The sequence below is a fragment of the Capra hircus genome, chromosome 6 (assembly GCF_001704415.2).
Source record: "Capra hircus breed San Clemente chromosome 6, ASM170441v1, whole genome shotgun sequence".
Lineage (NCBI taxonomy): Eukaryota > Metazoa > Chordata > Mammalia > Artiodactyla > Bovidae > Capra > Capra hircus.
The window spans coordinates 13,619,819-13,644,536 of NC_030813.1; the positions used below are offsets into that span (position 1 = coordinate 13,619,819).

The window sequence follows — 24,718 nt, forward strand, 5'->3', positions numbered from 1 at the left end:
AGCCAAGTATGGGTTTTAGAAAGTTTAATTCCACTGACAGGAAAGGAAGATGGCTCAAAGCACAGAGATACACCAGGGAGAGCAGTCTAGATGTCGCTGAGCAGGTGATTTTAAAGACAAAGTTTAAGGAATAAGCACAGAGGAAGGACACAGGTTCAGTATATATTAAGAAGACACTGACTAGCAACTTAGGTGGTGCATGCAGGCTCAGTTGAGCCCAATCCTTTGCAACCCCATGCACTGTAGCCCGCCAGGCTCCTCTGTCCATGGAATTTTCCAGGCAAGAATACTGGAGTGGGTTGCCATTTCCTCCTCCAAGGGATCTTCCCAACCCAGGGATGGAACCTGCATCTCCTGCACTGCAGGGGGATTCTTCACCCCTCTCCCCCTAGAGGACATAAAGTTTGTAGCACAGAGACTCTGAATGCGAGCTGTTACAGGAGTCCCTAATCCCTGATTAGGGGATAAATGAAGCAGAAGAAGAAATCTAGGGGGAAAGAAAATGCAGGATTTCAGACATTTAATGGTAGACAGCTATTAGATTCTTTAGATAAGTTGACATGAGGAGCCTTGGTACATCCAAGTGTCCCTGTTCAGTAGACAACTGAAAACACAGTGCTTAACCACTGAAAAGAACCTGTTCAGAAGCCGTGAGATCTCAAAGGGTTGGTGGTTGAAACCACAGGAGTGGATGAAATTAAGGGAACTAAATAAAGAAAAGACAAAGAAAAATTTCATATTTAACAGGCAGATAGAGTAAATACAGTCAGAACAGGAAAACAAAAAGATAAAAGCGATATTGCAGAGAAGTGCATAGTTTCAAGAAAAGGAAGACAGCCTATCACACAAAACATAAAGAGCCAAGTTTCTGAAATGCGTAAGATCTTCCAGTGACAACATATAAGATAATGCACTGAGATATAGCAATTAAATGTTTATAATGCTTATATGTGTAACAAGATTTTATAATGTTTAATATAAAGCCATATGATATTAGTGGTTAAGGATAAAGGCTCTCAATTCAGAAGGACCTGGGCTGCAAACCCAGCTCTGCTATCCTGGGCAAGTTAAACTTCCTAACCTTTAATCCTCAATCTATCATGTCTCTAACAGTACTCACCTTCCTCACAGGATTGTGGTGAGGAATAAATGAGATAATGCAAAATACTTAAGAATAGTGCCTGGAACACAGGAAGTAATCAAATGTTGGCAGTTATTATTAAAGTCATTTTTACCAGGAAAAAAAACAAACAGAAAATCATTGTGAACCATCATCTGAAGGTAACTTTGTTGCTGGAGCCAAAAAGGCCAACACATGCTAAATATCAAGGGGGATATAAAACATGACCATTTCTTTTTATAGTCCACCTTAGCTGGAAGCACTATGTGGAATTATACAGTAAGGTAAAAATGGGAATTAAAATACAACACAACAAAATATATTGGATCTTCAGTTTGAGAAAGAAAAAAACTAACATGCTAAGTGTCTATGCACCAGGTTTCTCCTATCACTCAAGGAAAAAGAACTGACCAGCAGATGGAGCCCTCTAGACTATATGGGTAAGGCAAAACTCCCTAGAGTGAAAAAGGATGACTCATTAGGGAGTCAGGGATAACCTAAATGTTATCCCCGAAAGATATTTAAAAGATATTTAACTTCTTTTGTTTTAACCACCAAATAACTTTACTAGTATCAAGATTTCTGACATAACACTGATATTTATATTCTGACTAGTCGACATATTCTAGAACATAAAATACCAGAATTCTCTAAAATTTTACAAATTAAAAAATAGATAATTCTGGTTTTGTACTTGGATAGTGAAAAATGAGTGATCTGACTCTGAGATACTTGTGGGAAATCTACAAGGCTCAAAAACCAGCCCCTGGATTATAATGTACCCTTGTGAGGCCCAGCTTAAAGTGACCTAAGAAAGCCCAGGATTCTTCATCTAAGGTCATCACACTGACAAATAGAAATCAAGTTTTTGTGATTGCTCCTCAACTTTTTTGTCCTTGGATGAACTACTAGTTAACCATCTAGACCTATACCTGAAAGAAAATCAGAACTACCAGGGGATTAAAAAAAAAAAGCAACTACTAAAATGACAGGTAAAGTTTAACCTTATTTGTAAACAAAAACAAACTATATTCACCTATCTCTGCATGTTTATCAGAAGCTCCTAAAACAAAGTTAAAATGAATAACAACAATAAGTTAATTGAAGATTCAAGTAGCGGACTGTCCAAACCTACATTTCAGGATTAAAACAGAAGGATGGATGTCATCATTATATTGTTTTAGGTGACAGTGTCTACAACCCACAGACTCTCATTGCCTCAATAGAACTTGTTTGTTCAAGTCTGGCCCACAACCAAATGAGTACAGCTCCCACTATTAAGATTTTATGGCACATCTACAGACAATTAGCACTGACAGTGATTCACTGATTTTTCCCTTATCTTCCCTAAGCTGCAAAGTTCATGTGCTCAGGGAGTAAAATCCGTAATTTTAATGCTATACTCTAAGGAAAACACTTTTAGTTTGTAAAATCACCAGGAAAGAGCAAAAAGCCAAAATCCCAAAGACACAAAATAATGTACTCCGAAGTGAAACATAATGTTGTTTACTTCATTTGGGTATAAGATCCCATATTTAATTATCCTACAATATAACTACATATAAGCATAAATAAAAACAATAACAAGGTCAAGGATTCTGTGACATCTAGTCCTAAGGCAAGCCTATTAAAGCAGCTTGACTAAATGAGAGCATCCACAAATAAAAATTAGAAGTAATTTAGATGACTTCTGTGGAGAAGATAAAACAGCTGCCATGCTCCCCTGTAACGGTAATAGCCCTTAAGTTAGGGAAATTAAAATACGAAACTAGGCCCAAAGTCTTAAAATCCTTACTTTTTCATTCAAGGGACACAGTGTAAAGCCCTAGCTACTCAGAATCAGAGGTGACAAAATGCCTGATGAACCAATGAGTAATTCATATTAGATCTACATCACCAAAAGATCCAAATGATAAATCATTTGGCTTCAATGTATGTTGAACTACCTAATGATGTTGGTTAAATGGGACAGATCCTGAAAACTTGGCAATCTGTTTCATAAAGTGCAAAATTAATGTCATTTCTTACATAAAGTGGTGTGCTTCAGATTTTCAATTCTAAGTTTGAATTCCTGGGAAATATTAGACAACAACAAAGTCAGTTTCAAAGGCATTTAAGTTTTTTAATATCTTATGAAATAAACACAGAAAAAAGGAATAATTATGAAATTCTATTATTCTATGGATGATGTGAGTAGAAAAATCTATGCATGTCCCAGATTTAATCAAGAAAACTTCAGAAGGACTGTGATTTCCCTGGTGTCACAAAATTTGTGGGTAGCAATCAGGGCATGACATTCCTCTCGAAATTCCAAAAACTTAAAGAGTTATACACTGTCCCTCTTGTTACTGGTATTACGAATCTAAATGCCCACAGGAAACCTAGCAAATCGTAAATATCGAAGAATTAACTGCTCAATGTCTGGAACTTAATTTTACTCCAACATCCAAATGATTTCTACTAAAAAACAAAAACAAAAACAAAACCCCTCTTAGAGACATAACTTTTTGGAAGCAGATTCTTCACCTGCTCCGTCAGTGCCAAAGAGGGAATCAAATACAGAGCTACTACCACCTTCGGCAATAAACCCAAGTTCAACGCAGGGTGTGCTCAGGCTGCGGTGGGTCCTCCTGCTCTACAGCCCTTTCTTGGGAGGGTGCCCCGAGCTTCCCAGGCACGTTGCCTCCCGTGACTCTTCCCCGCGTGACAGCGCGCCCAGCAGGAATCTCGCTCGGAGGCGGCAGAAGCGACACCTCGCCCGCTTTTCAGCTTTCCCTGGAAGGCCCCTCCAGATCAGGGCCCCACTACGACCACCCACTCGACGTCTGTGCAGCCGCAGGGTCGCTGGCCTCCCAGCCTCCTCTAAGCCGACGGGGGACTGACCGGGGTTCCCCGCCAGGCCGAATAGGAGGAGCCAGGGGCGCCGGGCCCCTCCTCCCGGGGGCTTACCCTCCGCCGCCTCCTACACGCTGCAGCCGCCCAGCTTCCTTGCGGAGGAGCCCGAAGCACTGCGTCCAGCAGCAGTTCCCCATCGCATGCCGTCCAGGCGTCGCCGCTCCTCCTCCTCCCACTCACAGCCCAAACCCAGGCCCGGAAGCCGCATCCGCGCGGCACGAGCCGAATGGGGGCTCGGGGGCCAAGGGCGGGCCGGCCGGAGCGCGGCGGCCTGGAGGCAAGGGCGACGGAAGGAACAAAGACAGGGATTACTCTTGCGGCCGCCGAGTCGCCGCCGCGCGAGGGAGGAGGGCCGGGCAGGGTCTGGACTCCCTCGCAGTCCGCATGGCCCCTCGGTCGCCTCAGCCCCCGAGCCCAGTTCGAGTGACCGCCTCCCGCTGCCGAAGGAGGGCAGTCCCCGCCCTCCGGCGCGCCCAGGCCGGCGCCTCGCCACCGACGCCGCCACACCCCCGGCCTCTCCCGGGCCCCAATAGGCCGTTCCCTCGGCCGCCCCGCCTCCTGCGGCGACTGTCCCTGACGTCACTTCCGCCAACACCGCCGTGTGCCGGGGAGTTCTTGAGTGTGTTTTGTTCTGTTGGACCTTGACCTGACTAGGAAATCTTAACACATTGCAGTTACCCGCCTCTGGTCCCAAGAGTCTCCAGTGTCGTAGGAGCAAGGCTCTGTTTTCGAACTTTGTACCAAAGCCTTGTGAGCCCCAGGTCAAGAGGCATCAGGTGTGAAGGGGACACTTCTCTGGGAGGTGTGTGCTTAGGTTTTGGGTATATTACACCCTAAATGGCAAATAGTCAGAGAACCTATTGTGGTTGTTTTGAAGCACCAAGAATTTTTTCTATTTGGTCTCCAGTTTGCGTTTCAATCTCCATATTGTGAGCATTGTACGAAGTTTATAAACAGTACCCTACTGGCTTTGCTTTGTTTAAAATCAAATCTTCAAATAATTTCAGAGGTCTAGAGGAAATAAATTAGAGGCCTAAGATAATTCAGGGACACCAGACTTACCAGTTCAAGCGTATTTTCCAGAACAGTAGTAGATGGGAAGAGATAGCTACTCTGATGTGACTTGGTTTGCCCCACTGTCCTCAAGTGCTGCTTTACGACTGGGTTTTTGTCTGTGGTTGACCTTAAAACCGGTGTAAGGCGTGGCTTAGTAAACGCATGGTCTAGAATGCAGACTAACCAGAGGTATCCATTTTTAGACTGTCTTAATTTAACCTAGGAAAATTGTTACATTAAAAAAAATTATTATTAATGATAACATGTTCTTTGACCTATTCATTTTCTTGCTTCCTAAGTTCTAGACCGACCTGGGTTTCAGTCTTAACCCTGCTGCTTAACTCATTTTGACCCTATTTTGGTCTTAGTCATTTTTTGTAATCAAGTGTATAGGGACATATTTGGCCCAATAATCTGCTATCAGTGAATGTTGGTGGAATGACTTAATAACTTCCTGAATAATGACTATTTTCTTTCCCTCTCTCACCCCTGAAATCAAGTAATATGTTTGTGAAACAGTCTTTAAATTTTAACTCTAATTGTTTAAAGAAACTGTAATTTCTATTCCAATGGAATTTCCACTCCATGGAGTACTACTCAGCAATGAAAAGGAACATATTATTGATACACACCCTGGAGGAGGGCATGGCAACCCACTCCAGTATGCTTGCCTGGAGAATCCCCATGCACAGAGGAGCCTGGCAGGCTACAGTCCACAGGTTTACAGAGTTGGACAGGACTGAGTGACTAAGCACAGCAGAGCACACTGATATATACATGTTGGGGTCCTTTAATGGACCAGAACCTGGTGGTCCGGAGTCGAAGATAAGAAAGTGAAAGAAGGAAAGAGGCTAATATTCCCTGGGTTATGCAGCTGGCCTTCGTGCTCCAGGGAATCAGCCAGAAACAGAGAGAGAGAGAGAGAAGGAAGGACACGGGGACCCAAGTCTGATGGAACAAAGGTACTTTATTGAATTCTGTGTGAGTATATATACCATATTACAAGGTAGCTTCTTCAGATAAAGATCAAAAGACCAGGCTTTACAAGTTACCAAGGAAACAAGGAGCAATAGAGGCCATAAGGCCAAAAGGCAATCCATATCAAAAGAGGGTCGTAGATAATCTCTTTCACCATATGGAAAAGCTAATGAAGGAAGTCCTATGCAAGAATCCCATCTCTTTGACCTCAGTCAAGCCACTCCTCTTGATCCTTTCAGGAACTGATAAGGAACAGAGGGTTCAAGAGAGATAGGAAATAGCACACAGGAATCCTACTGTTAAACATACCCTGCCATACATACTTTAAGAGAATCTGTAGGAAAGTATATTAAGTGGATACAGCATCAGATTCCCAACTATGGGCTTCCCTGGTGGCTCAGAGGTTAAAGCGTCTGCCTGCAATGCGGGAGACCTGGGTTTGATCCCTGGGTCGGGAAGATCTCCTGGAGGAGGAAATGGCAACCCACTCCAGTACTCTTGCCTGGAGAATCCCATGGACATAGGAGCTTGGTGGGCTACAGTCCACGGGGTCGGACACAACTGAGCGACTTCACTTTCACTTTCACATTTGGGAATGGTTATGAAATCAGTAAGACAATAGACAAATGTATCCTGGTAAGATATATATGTTTCATTCATTACAGCTAAAGAATTTATTCATATGGCAATTACCCAGACACAATATTCAGTTTACCGGTAAGAGACACAAATAGATTGTTTACAATGATAACCACTTAGTGTCAGCCTTCTAGATAGATACCACTTGCCCACCTTCCAGGTAGTGGGACCTTTCTATGTCTTTGCCAAACCTTTCAGAAGTTCTTTTGTGTCTTGTAGTTTATCCTGTAGTCAAAGCAAGAGTTTTTCTTATAGATACTCTGGAGTCAATCAGGATGCAATCTGTACCTTGAACTGTCTTTTGGATTATGTAGTTCCAAATTTGAATCTCTTTTTGCTCATAACTCCTTGTATATTGACTACTAATCACTTTTTGTTGTATTGAGATTGGTTGCTACCATCATGTTGTTCTTGGGCCTAGGGTTTCCCTGCTTGGGAAGAATTCTCTGCACCCCATTAGCACCCTGGCCTACTGAGTTTATAGAGGTAAATGCATCCTTTTAATTCACTGGAGCATGTTTGAATTACCAAAATTTGCACAGGATACTACATATGCCCACTATAGATAATAAAATTTGGCATTGTCAGTATAAATGATTAAGCATTTAATCAAATGCTTAGTAACATAAAAGGGCTTAGTGTAATATACACTGTAATTCCTGTAGTGTGCTATATATCATGCTGTAATTATGTGTAATTTCATAAATGTAATATAGATATTAGTTGTTAACTATTATCCGCAAGCCAAAGGAGATTTTCATCAACAAGTATTCTCTCCTTTGTAGCTATATCCTTGGCATTCCATGAAAAAAAGTTAGCTTTTTCAAAATTCTACCTCGTATACATGCATTCAGGCATACCCTACATTACTTCTTGAAGTCAGGCTCTAAGAAAGTGTGGCCTACACAGGAATGAGTTCTCCAGCTCTCAGGACTTATCTGTCCCATGATCTGCTCCTTTCTAGGATGGTCAAAATTGAGAATATCCACTAATAGGGAGACCTCATCCCTGGCCAACTAGGAGTTTTTGTCTTGGAAACCCCAAATCTCACCATAACACAATAATCCAGTATCATTATGGTCCCTAAAGTCCTGTTATTAATTTTATTTTTAAATTTTTGATTAGACTGGGTCTTCATTGCTGCGTATGGGCTTTCTCTAGTTGCCGTGAATAGGCTTCTCGTTGTGGTGACTTGCCTTGTTGCAGAGCATGGGCTTTAGAGCATGGACTGGGTAGAGTGACTCATGGGCTTAGCTGCCCTGCAAACTGTGGGGTCTTCCCAGAGCAGGGACTGAACCTGTGTTCCTTGCATTGACCACTGGGACCACTTAACCAGTGGACCACAAGGGGAGTCCATTAGTTCTTAACTATGTAAAAAACCAATAGTCCAGTCCAGGCTTGACTTAACCCAACATTACCTAGTTTTTTGGTACATATTTACCTGCATTAAGAAGTGAAAAATTAAGTTGCACTAAAGCTAGTTTCAGCCTCTGAATACTCAACAACAGCTTGAAAAGAGCATAGTTCTATAAGATTAAGTCCTAACATTTTGCAGGCATGTCACAGCTTAACTTCAGACTTTAAAAACAAACATTTCTCCAAAAAAAGTGCAAGTGAACTAGCTCTGCCTACAATGCAGACCACCTTTGTGTTATCATACAAGAGAGGCTTACCTCCTTAAAATCACTCTTCTCAAATGCCTTTAATTTCTGGAGTGGTCTTTTTGCAGAGGTAAATAGCTAAATGGACACTTTAAGTGATTTTCTGAGAACAAAGGAATACAGAGACAGGCTTAAGATAAAAGGAAAACTAGAAGGGGAAATTACTTAACTCTTGGCTGAATCACCAGTGCTCCATTTGTACTCACTTTTGGTTGTATAATGAGCTTTATTAGCTGCTCAGTATGACTGAGTACAATGCTCACAGTGATTTCCTTCCTTCTTTGCTCATTCAACATTTACGCCTCACAAAATGAGGGATTAATAAGAGCAGTTATGTGATTAATATGGAGTGCGTCCATTGGGCAGTTTGGTTTAGATCTTTCTTGCCTGTTCAGAAACTATACTAGTAATTTGTGCAGGGAAAACTTAACAGAAGGAATCATTAAGTAGGTAAGTAGTGGTTAATTCTAGAAGGAAACTCGAAAGTCTAAAAGATGTAGGTACTACAGGGAGCTACCACCAGCCCAGAACTGAGGAAAAATGAAGAAGAAATTTAGATATTTAGAGGAAGGCCCTACATGGTAGACATTCAGACCTCTGAGAAGACAGTGTGAATGCCGTAGAAACATGCTACCCATCACTGTGGTAACTGAGAAGCTACATGAGACATGTCTGCCTGTGAACCCATATCTGTGGGCTGGGGGTGGGGGCATTCACCATTGAAGTAGGAAGGCTGTGGCCACTATGGTAATCACTACCAGGGTTCCCTCCTGCTAATCTGCTTGCCACCATGCGGAGAATGGAACAGCAGAAAAATATTGAATTGCTTCTTCCTTCCTTGCAGTGTTCCTCCATCACCCTTATTAAAAGATCCCAACATAGAACCTGCCAGCGGAAGAGAAAGGTAGTGTGCAGAATTGATTTGTAGCATCAAAAAACAGGGCAGAGAAAGGTGGGAGATACAAAGGAAGTTTGTTAATGTTGATGTGATCTGGGTTAGGGGAAAAAAACAAACAAACAATGCTTGCCATCTTACTAGTTAAGGAACTGGAATTTATAGTAACCTCAGGGTCTTGAAATGCCAGGCCAAGACATTAACATAAAAAATGGGTTTTGATGCAATGATACCTCTGAGATTTCTTGCAAATTAAAAACAGAATCTCTCCGGGGGGAGATAACAGATCTAGTTTGCACAGGACTTCCGTAAATATAAAACCACACTGAAAATGAACCTGCAGTCACATATTACAAACGACCATGACACAGGCAAGACGCAGGGATAGCAGAGGAAAAAACTCCCATGAATTTTATAGAATAAATGTAATAAAGCAATCAGATACTATAACATATGTTTAAAATACTTAATGTCATAAAAAAGAAAGCAGGGACACAAGAGAACAGTTAATTAAAACAACTAATAGACATGAAAAGTGAAGGTAATAAAATTAAACTAATAGAGAAACTCCTGCTTTCAGTTAAGATGTAGAAGGATGTGAAAGACAAATCGTAGCAACAAGAAAAACCTCAACAAAAAATCATATTTTTCAATGAGGTCAGCAAGGAATGAAGAGTGAAAGAAAGCCCTGAGAAAGTGCTTTCCAAAGAGAAATAGGTATTCATAAATAAACAGAAAACCTCCAGTAGTCACCTGGAGAATTGGACTGTGAAGAAAGATGAGCACCGAAGAACTGATACTTTTGAACTGTGGTGTTGGAGAAGACTCTAGAGAGTCCCTTGGACTGCAAGGAGATCCAACTAGTCCATCCTAAAGGAGACCAGTCCTGAATATTCATTGGAAGGACTGATGCTGAAGCTGAAACTCCAAAACTTTGGCCACCTGATGCGAAGAACTGCCTCATTGGAAAAGACTCTGATGCTGGGAAAGATTGAAGGCAGGAGGAGAAAGGGACGACATAGGATGAGATGGTTGGATGGCATGAGTGACTCAATGGACATGAGTTTGAGTAAGCTCTGGGAGTTGGTGATGGACCGGGAAGCCTGGCATGCTGCAGTCCATGAGGTTGCAAAGAGTCAGAGATGACTGAGTGACTGAACTAACTAACTGACTAAATACAGGTGGATGGATAATTAGCTTGTCAAAGATGGAGAAGAGAAGAGAAGAAATCAACCAAGATTTAGACAATAATGTGGGCTTGTGGGATGCAAAGGAATTTGGAAGAAGACTATAGTAGATTGAGTTTTCAAAGAAAATGTCCTCAAGAGTATCTTCCATCCTGCAGAATCTTTCCTACAATGTGACAATGACATTCCTCCCATGGAGTAGTAGTGTTCATGATTCTTGCCTTTAATCTGGTCAAATTTGTGACAATGGAGAAAATAATGATATGTGAATTCTGAGGCTAAGTTGTAAAAGGTGTTACAGCTTCTAGCTGGCCCTCTTGGGATATATGATGTTGCAAATTCCACTGCAGTATAAGGAGTCCACAGCTGCTATCATGTGAGGAAACGTCATGTGGTGGTGTTCAGGGTCATCCCAAGCTTAATTCTCAGCCAACATTTGGGATCAACCAGCAGGCACGTGATTGGAGCCATCTTTAGAAGATTCTTGCTCCCTGGAGGCAGGTTACCTCCAGCCTGATTCACATGGTTCCTGAATATAATACAGTGGTCTTATTTCAGTTTTTATTGTTTTATTTCAGTTCAAATGTCAGTATATCAAATGTTTAAACTTCTAAATTTGGGGTAATATGTGATGAAGCAATAGATAACCAGAATAAGCTCCAAATTTGACAATAAATTACCCACCTTGATAGTTCACCCCTCTCTACATGCCGCTTATACTCACATATTACCAGGAAAGCAGCAATAAGGAGTAAAGCCTGGAAAATAGGTATTTAAAAACACAGTCCTCTATATCCTCACAATGTTTGGATTCTGGACCTTATCAGAGTTGAATCTAAAAATGAGCCCAAAATATCTGAAAGTACCCAACCTCTTCCCAACTCAAAGACTAAAAAAACAGAAAATCAAAGACATAGAGTTAATGTGTTGGGGAGTTAGGCTGATTATGAGTGAATTAAAGCTTGAAAATAAACCCTGTGTTGAACATAACTTGTGATAATCTGAATAATCACCCTCATCTTAACTAAGGAGTGGGCTTGCACTCTCTGGGAATAAGCAAAACAAAACAAATTATATTTCAGTTTTCAATGTTCTTAAAAATAAATATCTAAGTTAATTTTTTAATGGATGTGAAAATAAGCAGAAAAAAACGGGACCATAGTCAAGAAAAATATAGTCAATAAACGTAGACCTAGAGATGACCCTAGACATGAATTTGAGCTAATTCCAGGAGATACTGGAGGACAAAGGAGCCTGGCATGCTATAGTCCATGGGGTCGCAGAGAATCGGACACAACTTAGTGAATGAACAACAGCAAAGAGAAGACCCACCTATTAGACTCTATAGACTGGAACTTTACCACAACTATTATAAATATATGGAAGCATATATAAGAAAGCATAGATACAATAGGTGAAGCTATATAATATTTCAGTAAAGAAAAATATCAGAAGAAAATAAATTTTAGAACTAAAAATTGTATTGAAAAATGTAATACCAGAAATATTCTTTAAAAGTATCCATTAGTCTTAACATCCAGATTTGATAGTGTAGAAGAAAGGTTTAGTTAACTCGAAAATGTTAAAAAGAAATTAACTAATCCCAAGAGAGAAAAGATAGGGGAAAAACTTCAGATTGTCAACAGTCTATGAGATAATATCAAGTAGTTCAACCTATTTGCACTTGAGTTACAAAAGAGAGGGAAAGAGAGAATTGGGTAGAAAAAAGTATTTGAAGAAGAAGTAATAGCAAAAAAAATTATTTACATTTGATGAAAAACATCAAACCATATATCCAAAAAAACTTAACAAACACTAAACAGGATAAATACAAAGAATCAATACCTACACATATCATGGTCAAATTGCTGAAAATAAAGGATAAAAAGAAAATCTAAAAAACAAAAAAAGCTTGGAGGGAGAAAACACTCATTGTAGGATAACAATAGCAAGAACTCCATCTGATTTATTAGAACAAGTGTAAGCCACAATGCAGGTCAGGAAGCAACAGTTAGAACTGGACATGGAACAACAGACTGGTTCCAAATAGGAAAAGGAGTGTGTCAAGGCTGTATATTGTCACCCTGCTTAGTTAACTTCTATGCAGAGTACATCATGAGAAGCGCTGGGCTGGAAGAAGCACAAGCTGGAATCAAGATTGCTGGGAGAAATATCAATAACCTCAGATATGCAGATGACACCACCCTTATGGCAGAAAGTGAAGAGGAACTAAAAAGCCTCTTGATGAAAGTGAAAGAAGAGAGTGAAAAAGTTGGCTTAAAACCCAACATTCAGAAAACGAAGATCATGGCATCTGGTCCCATCACTTCATGGGAAATAGATGGGGAAACAGCGTCAGACTTTATTTTTGGGGGGCTCCAAAATCACTGCAGATGGTGACTGCAGCCATGAAATTAAAAGACGCTTACTCCTTGGAAGAAAAGTTATGACCAACCTAGATAGCATATCCAGAAGCAGAGACATTACTTTGCCAACAAAGGTCCGTCTAGTCAAGGCTATGGTTTTTCCAGTAGTCGTGTATGGATGTGAGAGTTGGACTGTGAAGAAGGCTGAGCGCCGAAGAATTGATGCTTTTGAACTGTGGTGTTGGAGAAGACTCTTGAGAGTTCCTTGGACTGCAAGGAGATCCAACCAGTCCATTCTGAAGGAGATCAGCCCTGGCTGTTCTTTGGAAGGAATGATGCTAAAACTGAGACTCCAATACTTTGGCCACCTCATGCGAAGAGTTGACTCATTGGAAAAGACTCTGATGCTGGGAGGGATTGGGGGCAGGAGGAGAAGGGGACGACAGAGGATGAGATGGCTGGATGGTATCACTGACTCGATGGACGCGAGTCTGAGTGAACTCCGGGAGTTGGTGATGGACAGGGAGGCACTGGCTGCTGCGATTCATGGGATCGCAAAGAGTCAGACACGACTGAGCGACTGAACTAACTGACTGAAGCCACAATGGACTACTTTAAAGGGCTGAAAGGAAGAAACAACAACAACTGTTAACTTAGATGTCTGTATTTAGGGAATATATCCTTCAGAAATGAAGGCAGATTTTCTGATAAACACACACAATTTTTAATGCAACATATTTTTACTATAAAAGTGCTGGTCAGGCTCATCAGGCTGTATGGAAATGATACCAGATGGACAAGCAGATTTATAAGAAAGAATGAAGAGTGCTGGAAATGTGGATAAATATAAACCATTGGTTCTTTTCTTTAAAATTTTAGAAGGAAAACTGACTTTATAAGGCATAGTAGCACAAAGGAACGGAGAGGTTAAATAGAAATATACAGTTGTAAGATTCATCGATTAGCAGTATGTGTGTGTGTGCTCAGTCTTATCTGACTCCTTGCAACCCCGTGGACTGCAGCCTACCAGGCTGCTGTGTCCATGGAATTTTCCAGGGAAGAAATTCTGGAGTGGGTTGCCGTTTCCTGCTCCAGGGAATCTTCCCGGCCTAGGGATAGAGCCTGAGTCTCTTGCATCTCCTGCACTGGCCGGTGGATTCTTTACCACCGTGCCACCTGCGAAGCCCTCTATTAGTAGAGAAATAGTTTAATATAATTTCAATTTCTATGGTAAATTAAGGATGCGTATGATAATTTCTAAAACAGGATTGCTTAATCTCAGCGTCATTGACATATTGGACCAGATGATTCTTTGTCATGGGGGTCTGTTCTGTCCACTCCAGGATGTTTAGCAGCATCATTGGCCTCTAACCACCAGACACATGGTATCCGTGACCCCCAGTGTGACAACCAAAAATTCCTTCAGTTATTGCCAGTGTCCCCTGAGAAATAATATTGCCTCCTATTGAGAACCACTCCCCTAAGGCAATCATTGGAAGACACACGATGAAGGAAACTCACACACACACCAAATAGTAATAGCTATAAAGTCTGTGGAAGAAGTAAAAAGGAATATTAAAAGCAAGGAAATAAACAGAATTCAATCCAAAATAGTGCAGTAAATAAGAAAAAAGAGGAAGAATTGATGGGATAAATGAAAGACAAATTATAAGATAGTAGAACCAACCATATTAATTATTACTGTAAATGGGCTAAACACTTCAATTCAAAAGTAAGAATTTTTTTCACAGACTGGATTAAAACAAAATCCCACTTTGTGTTGTTCACAAGAGATGCACTTTTAATGTGGAAACAGATTAAAAGTGAGGATCAAGATAACTATATAAACACTAATTTAACCATAGAACTGGTATGATTATGTTAATATGAGACAAATTGGACATTAGTACAAGGAACATTACCAGTGGCAAAGAGGGATGTTTTAATTGTGGTAAAACTGAATTAATCAAGAAGACATAGCATTTCCAACTTGTGCGTGGCGTGTGTGCTAAGTCGTGCTGAGTCACTTCAGTCCATGTCCGATTCTTTGTGACCCTATGGACTGTAGCCTGCCAGGCTCTTCTGTCCGTGAGGATTCTCCAGGCAAGAATCCTGGAGTGGGTTGCCATGCCCTCCTCCAAGGGATCTTCCCAACACAGGGATCTAAACTATGTCTCCTGTGTTTCCTGCATTGTAGGTGGATTCTTTACCATCAAGTCACCAGGGAAGCCCTAACTTGTGTCAAGTACTTAATAACTGAATCTGTGAATTTGGCTACCATGTTAGACCCTATGAGAAAGAGCTGAAGTGCTCTGCCCACAGCTCTGGCTGAGCTTCCAACTGGCAGCCCAGACAAATGGCCAGCTTCAAGAGAGAGTCATCTAGCCGTCTAGTTGTCCAGTATCTTAGTTGGTATCACATGAAGAAGAACCACCATGTCACCTTACAGAATTATGAAAGATAATAAGTTGTTTTAAGCCACTACATTTTGGGTGGTTTGTTGTACAGCAATAGATAATAGATACGATACCTATATATCTGAAAAATCAAGAACCAGCAATAAAAGCATGGTATTTAGTGATATGAAAGTCATATCGAAAGGGATCAGTAGAAAAAATTAAAATGGTTGCCTCTTTGATACTTTAAATTCTTACCATGGTACAAATAATTTTTTTAAAAGAGAACTTATGCATTAATAAAAATTCTGAGCGAGTTGCCCAGGATTTAGTACAGAAAGATGGAAATATGAAAAAGAAGTTAATAGAGGAGGAAATAGAATGGATGGGTATAATAGGAGTTCTAGACGGAGAAACAAGAAAAGATAAAGTTTGGAAATACTCAAAGAGATAATAGCTGAAGTATTATCAATACTTGATGAGAAATGAAGCCTCAAATTTGGAAAATGCAATTCCTGAGAAAAAAAGAATCCATTTCTAGAAGTATCATATGAAAACTGAAAAACAACTGCATCATAAAGATATTAAAAAAGAATGCCAAAGAAGAAACATATTATATTTATAGGAATAATGACCCTCAAAAGACTTCTCAATGCCTCAATAAAACCCAGAAGACCATGGAATAATATACGCAAAGTGCTGAGAGAAAATAAACCAATACCCAAATAAAACATTGTTCAGCAGTCAGAGCAAAATAAAAATATCTGTTATACCTATTTTATTAAAAATATCACACAACTGTTGTTCAGATACTGGGGTACTTTCATGTTGATTGGTAAATAGCTATTGCACCAAGCCCTCTGGGGGCTTCCTAGGAAGCGCAGTGTAAAGAATCTGCCTGCCAATGCAAGAGGCGCAAGAGATGTGGGTTTGATCCCTGGGTCAAGAAGATCTCCTCGAGGAGGATATGGCAGCCCACTCCAGTATTCTCGGCAGGAAAATTCCATGGACAGAGAGTGGTGAGCTACTGTTCATGGGGTCACAAAGAGTCGTACAGGACTGAGCACACACACACAGAAGCCCTCGGAGTGTCCCTTAGCTCCTTCCCTCTCATCTCTCTACAGTCTAACATTAAAAGGTTAATCCCTGGCACAGAGAGAGGCTTATAGGACCTTGCTCCAGCCCTGTGATTGGTTTCTAATTTGTTTAGTTGCGTCCAGCCCCACAGGCACCGCCACTGGGTGTCCCGGAGAGCCTCCCAAGGACCGGCCTATGCTCTGCCTGCGCCTGTCACCTGGCACTGGTTGTGGGGGTGGGGTCCACATGGGTGCCACTGACAGTGTGCAGGTGTCTGTGGCTCCCGGGTGCCAGCACCCATCACACAGTGTTCTCCAGGCCAAAGGGGCCGTCTGCCACACTGGTAGCAGCGCTTGTATCCTGGGGGACCAACACCCAGCACCGGGCTGGCTCTCTCCCCAGTGCTGTGGCCACCTGCTGCAGGCTGACGCTCCTTTGGAGTCACCTTTGAATGACCACTTGTAGAACCTGTAATCTCCTTAGGACTTTGCCTCTGAGAAAGCTCTGATGAAACAGAGAAATCAGTTGACAGCAGTAATGGAGGACACCTTTGGCCCTGTTCCGATGCTGCAGGTTCTTCCAGCATGAGAGACATTCTGCGACAGACACAAGGCCAGAGAGGATAAGCAGACCAACATGAGTGGTTTGAAGCCAGAGGGTGCCCCTTTTGTTACCCTATTTATTTTCAGTTCTATTTAATTGGATGACTTTGTTAAAACCATTTTTACACCCTCCATCATAGGCACACAACATTTGTTCTTGTAATAAAAATAAGCACTAAATTCTATACTGCTTCCTCTGTACCAGGTGTCCCATTAAACGTGCATTAACACATCTGGGTCATAGAATTGTTACTACCACTCTCATTTTACAAATGGCAATGCTAAAACATAATGAAGATATTAAAAAATTAAGTTGTAGAATTGAGATTTGAACCCAGAAAGCTCCAACACAGAGCCGGTTGTGATCACTCCCGTACTGTGCTGCTTCTGGATTGTAGGATTAGAAAGTAAAAGTGAGTAAAGTTGCTCAGTCGTGTCCGACTCTTTGCGACCCCTTGGCCTGTAGCCTACCAGGCTCCTCTGTCTATGGGATTTTCCAGGCAATAGTCCTGGAGTGGATTGCCATTTCCTTTTCCAGGGGATCTTCCCAACCCAGGGCTCAAACCCAGGTCTCCCACATTGTAGACAGACGCTTTACTGTCTGAGCCACCAGGGAAGCCATACGTTGTAGGATTAGGTGTAACCTAATTAAGTATGATAATCCAGTAAGAGATAATAGACTAAGTAACTATGTAAAAATCTTAGATGGCAATATGAGAATTGGGAAGAAATTAATATAAGTCAATATTTTAACAGTTAAAATTGTTAATGTAATTTCAGGACCAGCTCAAATTGGTCTTTCTCTGTCAACAGATAAATGGATGTCTAGTTGTCTTGCAGACACAGCAGAGCCAGAAGTGCAAGTCATGAATCCGAGCATGTGCAGATAAGGAAAATCTCCCTCAGGTAACACTCAGAACCCACATCTCCTCCACTTGGAACCTGAACACTGGAACCCTTTCAGAAATGAGGGCTCCATTGTCCTGGAAGATCAGTGCTAAAACCCACCATTCTGTACCTTACCGTCTATGGCCAAGTGTTGGGAAGATCTCCTGGAGAAGGGAAAGGCTACCCACTCCAGTATTCTGGCCTGGAGAATTACATGGACTGTATAGTCCATGGTGTCGCAAAGAGTCAGACACGACCGAGCTACTAAACACGAAGCTCTCCAATGGGAAACTGCCCCGCTAGCGCTTCTACATACCAGCCTGTCGTCCATAATTCAAAAAAAGGTTAACCAAACCCTAGACAGGGGAGACAGACTTGAGCCCTGCCTCCTGCCATGACAGTTGACCTTGCACACAAGCTCTTTTTTTGCTCAAAGGCTGGTGCAATATTATTGGCTTCTCTGCATGTCAAGCCCTTGCTCGGTAGCAATATTAAGAGAACTTCTTTATGTATTGAGACTATTAAGTCACCCAATTACTCTCAGTTTAGTGCAGAGTTTATTGAAAGAAGGGGACAACAGAGGATGAGATGGTTGGATGGCATCACTGACTCAATGGACATGAGTTTGGGTAAATTCCAGGAGCTGGTGATGGACAGGGAGGCCTAGCGTGCTGCAGTCCATGGGGTCGCAAAGAGCGGGACACGACTGAGCGACTGAAATGAACTGAACTGAACTGAATTAGTCTCAGTACCTGTTGCTGTTGTTTAATAGCTAAGTTGTGTCCAGCTCTTTTGCAACTTCATATACTATAGCCTGCCATGCGCCTCTGTCCATGGGATTTCCCAGGCAAGAATACTGGAGTGGGTTGCCTTTTGCTTCTTCAGGAGATCTTCCCAACCCCGGGATTGAACCTGTGTCTCCTGCTTGGCAGGCGGATTCTTTACCACTGAGCCACCTGGGAAGCTCTGTCTCAATACCAAGCATGGGTATCTTGAAAAGGCTCTCCGGGTAATACTAATTACTGTCAAGGCTGAGAACTACTGCTCAGCAGCTGAGGCTGGCAAACTACCGCTCTGAGCTGCCTATTTTTGTAGATAAAGTTTTATTGGAACATGGTCATCCTCATTTGTTGTGTGTCCTTTATGTCTACTTCTGTGCCACAGCACAGACTAATTGCCACAAAGGCCATATAGTCTGCAAAGCCTAAAATATTTTCTGTCTGGCCCTTAACAGAGAAAGTTTGCCAGTCCTTTCTCTATAGCACTGAAAATGAATGAACTAAGGCAATGGCACCCCACTCCAGTACTCTTGCCTGGAAAATCCCATGGACGGAGGAGCCTGGTAGGCAGCAGTCCATGGGGTCGCAAAGAGTCGGACACGACTGAGCCACTTTACTTTCACTTTTCATTTTCATGCATTGGAGAAGGAAATGGCAACCCACTCCAGTGTTCTTACCTGGAGAATCCCAGGGATGGCGGAGCCTGGTGGGCTGCCGTCTATGGCGTCACACAGAGTCGGACATGACAAGTGACTTAGCAGCAGCAGCAGCAGCACTACTATGGTAATATTCTTTTTTAATCGCCAATAAAATTTTTAATGAAAAAAAAGGCAAGCTGGTGAACAATATGTGCAGAGTAATACAATTTCTATGGAATTCCAAAATATACAATACTACCGTAAGGTACTAATTTATATAGTAAATTTTTTTTAACACAGAGAAATGTTAAGCACAACATTGAGGATAGTAGCTACAAGTAGGGAAGAAGGAAGGGAAATAAGATTGGGAAAAAATAGAGGCAAAGGAGAGCTAAACCAAACCAAGAAACAATACAAGGCGCAATGGCAAGGCTGACTAGAGCTGGAGTAGTTTTATGTCATTTCCCATACTTTTCTAAATGCTTAAATAATCAAAGAATGGTAGACACTGAAGCTTTTTTTTTCTTCCATTACAGCAAAATACTTTGAGTATATTAACTGTTTCTTTCTCACAATTATTCAGTAAGACAGATTTTTGTTTTTTTTAAAAATTGAAGTATAGTTGATTTGCAAAGTGAAACAAGTTTTAGTGTTAACTCCAAGAGGGTAGAAACTATATCTGTATTTGCTCACCACTGAATCACTAGCAACTAAGCAGTGCTTGGCACTTAGTATATGATCAAGAAACATCTGTTGAATAAACAAACTAATGAGTAATGAATGCATTCGTAACTGCTGAAGCCCAGCCAAATAAAGTGGCTTATGTGAAGTAAAATTGTTCATTTGTTTGAACTCAGGTTACTGACAACTAGTTGAGTCATTTATAATATTCTAAGTTAGCCTCTATTCTCCTCCTTTTCTATTATGTCATGCCTTTGAACCAACGGCCTTGACAAGAAGTGAACTCATTTTTCCTGCAATTACGAGAAACATAATCTTGAGACCATCAAGTTAGTAATTTCATGTTTTTTGTCGTTTAGTATATACGAGAATGAGCTTATGACTTGGTTAACTGTTTCTTATGGTATTAACATATTTTATGAATTATGCACCTGGGAAGAAGGGCTAGATTCACTGGTTAAATTAGGATGGCTGCCTAGAAGGTAGATTGCTTTAGTATACAAATCTAATATTAACATTATTTCTAATGTAATTGTTTTTGTTAGTCATTTATTGAATGGACAGAAGGCCTGCTCCACCAGACTCCTCTTTCATGATGCCGTTGTATCATTTTCTTTTTCTTTTAATGTCTTGATTCTATTGATTATAGTTAAGGTGGTAACACTGTCAACCCCTCATCATCAACACCAGTTTCATTAAGGACAGAAACATAGTTTCATAGCGTTTTAGAATCTTAAAGTTTAAATTAGTTATTTCATTTTTCCTTCTCAGTGAGGAAATTAGATTTGCAAATGAGAAAGCTGAAGTTAAAATAATTAGGCACTGTCCAAGCTCACAAAACAAAAATGTGGCATAGTTATGATTTAGGTCCAAATATGATTTCAAAAGCATTTTTTTCTTTACTGTTCTAGGAGGCTAACATCAAGCTGGACATGGGAAACTAAGGAGCAAGTCTAAAACAGTACCTTTCCTGATCTTAGAAGGTAGGTTGCTTTATTCGTCTTTCAATTCGTTTTTAGGTTTTGGATTTGTTATTTTCGGTTCAGAGTACCTAGTGAGTTCTAAAATTGTGTTGGGTTTTTAGGCCAAGGCTAGATTTCCAGAAAAAAATGTCTGCCACCTATCCTGCACTACACACTTGCTGACAAATGAGTGTTTACTCCATAATAGACTTTTTTCCCCAGTCTCTGAGTCCATGGTGGTTTAGATCTCTCCTACGAGGGCTGGCTCCAAACCAAACGGCTCAGTGCTTCCAGGCAACATCTGTCTATGCTTGCCAGTTCATACAATATATTTCCCCTAGCCATATAAATCCTCACTTGTGTGGATAGGTTATAGCTGTGTATAATATAGCTGGATTATCTGTGTGGCCCAGTGCCAATAGTAAGGATTCTGATAAAGAGGGAGGTAGGAAGGTCAGAATCAGAGAGGAACATGTGATGATAGAAGCAGGCTGGAGCAGCATGGTTAGAAGCCAAGACATGCAGCAGCCTCTGAACACTGGAAGAGCCCCCAAATATATTCTCTTCTTGATCCTCCAGAAAACTCTCGGCTCTGCCAACACTTTAATTTATGCTCCATAAGACCCATTTCAGACTTCTGAACTTCAACCTGTGAGATAATGAATTTTTATTGTTTTACACTACCAAGTTTGCTATATGTTGTTACAGCAGCAATAGGAATCCATACACCTATATGCTGTCACCCCAGGTTAAGTGATAGAACATTAACCGTGCCTCTGAGAGCCTCTGTCTGCGCCTCTCCAATAACGTCTCTCCCCCTTCCTACCAAGGGTGACTATTATTCTGAATATTAGTTTAATTATCTCCTCACTTTTCATTATATTCCATCTGTATATACTTCTAGTGTGTTAAGTGTTATTTATAACACTTACTGGCTGAAATGGCTTTGTCACTCAACATCATGTTCAAGATTCATCAGTGTGATGTGTGAAGCTGTGGTTCATTTATTTCACTGCTGTTGTATTCTAGTTTTATGAGTATATGGCAATTAAATTATCTTCTTGTTAGACATTAGTCTACCTTTTCATTCTTGATTTAATCTAGTAAAATAACTGCAGGTTGTCCTCTGAAAGGGTAAGAGTGATATCTAAGGAAAAGCCCAGCAGAGAGATCAGTGTAATATCACAATCTTTTCCTTTCTGTTTACCTCATCTTCTTTCCTGGCAAATGAATATCCTTCTCATTTTTATGACTTAGTTTAAATAAGTTCCTAGGAATTGTGGTGCTAAAATTGTTTTATATTGTTCAATGTTTTGCATAATGTATTACTGCTTCTGAATAATTATGAAATAATAACAGCAATAAATGTTATGTACTACCAGCATGTAGGGGTCAGGACCATTTGGTTGCAAACAAAAGAAACTCAACTCCTACAAGCTGAAGTAGAATACATACTGTTTTGGTTCATGTATGCGGACATTTTGATGGGAGGAGCTAGAACTTTAAGGCACAGATAGATACAAGGGTTGAAATGATGTCCTTAGGACTCCATTTCTCTCCATCGCTCAGATTACCCATCTTTGCCTGACCTTCTTAGAAAGAGATGATCATAATGAAAAGATGCCTAATCTACTTCATTTTACAAGTCATTTGTCCAGAAAAAGAGAACATCACCCTCCCTTCTAGCGACCTGATATGAAATCTCTGATGATCTGGAGATATTTTAATTGATTTTGTTTGAGTCATGACAGTCTTACCTGCTTTGCATGGACTGAAAATATTAATATGGAATGGATGAACTTCCACACTAATCCAAAGGAAAGGATGCTGAGCAGAAAGGAAATGTCCTCTACCACATATATCAGAAAACCTTCTCAGGTTTAATATATCTAACACTACGCCTAATGTGGGGCTTCCCGGGTGGCTCAGTGGGTAAAAGTTCCGCCTGCAATTTAAGAGACAAAGGCGATGCAGGTTCAATCCCTGGATTGGGAAGATCCCCTGGAGGAGAGCATGGCAACCCCCTCCAGTATTCTTGCCTGGAGAATCCTGTGGACAGGGGTGCCTGGTGGGCTACAGTCCATGGGGTCACAGAGAGTCAGACACTACTGAGCACACATGCATGCGTACTCAATATGGAGTGCCTGGGGCCTTAATCTAAACAAAATGGTCCTTACAAGCATGGATGCTCCCAGTCAGTCATAAAAATCCGAATAAAATTCGGTTTTATAACCTATTATCTGGTTACATTTTCTCTGGGATCCAGACTGCTTTTAAAAGAAAAGTATAACTATTTTATTGAACTTTGAACCACAGAAGCTTTGAGCTTTGAACATTGATTTTTACTGTATTCATGCTATGAAAATCCCTACGTTAAAACCAGTTGAGAGTAATAAGGCTTGGATTCCCATACAATTAAAAGTAATGCGTTAACCCTTACTATGTTGCAGTTATCTCTCACGTTGTAATGTAGCCTTTTACTTAATCATCAGTAGGATATGAACATAAGAGCTGAAACATAGGATTGTATTTTAGTTATTTTTATATTCCAAACCTAGGCCAACATCTGACACATAGAACTCACTGAATAAACGTCTATTGAATTCTTTTTGTTAACATAATGGTTGTCAAAAATAGCAATAGTAATCATAAAACTGAGGAAGGCTTTCTTATATCTCCTTGCTATTCTTTGGAACTCTGCATTCAAATGGGTATATCTTTCCTTTTCTCCTTTGCTTTTCACTTCCCTTCTTTTCACAGCTATTTGTAAGGCCTCCTCAGACAGCCAATTTGCTTTTTTGCATTTCTTTTTCTTGGGGATGGTCTTGATTCCTGTCTCCTGTACAATGTCACAAACCTCCATCCATAGTTCATCAGGCACTCTATCAGATCTAGTCCCTTAAATCTATTTCTCACTTCCACTGTATAGTCATAAGGGATTTGATTTAGGTCATACCTGAATGGTCTTGTGGTTTTCTCCACTTTCTTCAATTTCAGTCTGAATTTGGCAATAAGGAGATCATGATCCGAGCCACAGTCAGCTCCTGGTCTTGTTTTTGCTAACTATATAGAGCTTCTCCATCTTTGGCTGCAAAGGGTATAATCAATCTGATTTTGGCATCGACCATCTGGTGATGTCCATGTGTAGAGTCTTCTCTTACGTTGTTGGAAGAGGGTGTTTGCTATAACCAGTTTGTTCTCTTGGCAAAACTCTACTAGCCTTTGCCCTGCTTCATTCTGTCCTCCAAGGCCAAATTTGCCTGTTACTCCAGGTGTTTCTTGACTTCCTACTTTGGCATTCCAGTGCCCTATAGTGAAAATGATGTCTATTTTGGGTGTTAGTTCTAGAAGGTCTTGCAGGTCTTCATAGAGCTGTTCAACTTCAGCCTCTTCAGCATTATTGGTTGGGGCATAGACTTGGATTACTTTGATAGTGAATGATTTGCTTTGGCAACGAACAGAGATCATTCTATTGTTTTTGAGATTGCATCCAAGTACTGCATTTCGGACTTTTTTGTTGACTATGATGGCTACTCCATTTCTTCTGAGGGATTCCTGCCCACAGTAGTAGATATAATGATCATCTGAGTTAAATTCACCCATTCCAGTCCATCTTAGTTCACTGATTCCTAGAATGTCGATGTTCACTCTTGTCGTCTCCTGTTTGACCACTTCCAATTTGCCTTGATTTATGGACCTAACATTCCAGGTTCCTATGCAATATTGCTCTTTACAGCATTGACCCCTGCTTCCATCACCAGTCCTATTCACAACTGGGTGTTGTTTTTGCTTTGGCTCCATCCCTTCATTCTTTCTGGAGTTATTTCTCCACTTATCTCCAGTAGCATACTGTGCACCTACCGACCTGGGGAGTTCATCTTTCATCATCCTACCTTTT

At 40.9% G+C, this 24,718-nt stretch overlaps 1 protein-coding gene across 1 annotated transcript in view; it reads right to left on the reverse strand.

Moving 5' to 3' along the window:
- Window positions 1-4,492, reverse strand: part of AP1AR (adaptor related protein complex 1 associated regulatory protein) — a 29,156-nt gene extending 24,664 nt beyond the window's left edge. The window contains exon 1 of the mRNA XM_018049223.1: window positions 4,070-4,492. Within this exon, the coding sequence (XP_017904712.1) occupies window positions 4,070-4,152 (83 nt within the window). The 5' untranslated portion in view covers window positions 4,153-4,492. The remainder of the gene's footprint in view (window positions 1-4,069) is intronic.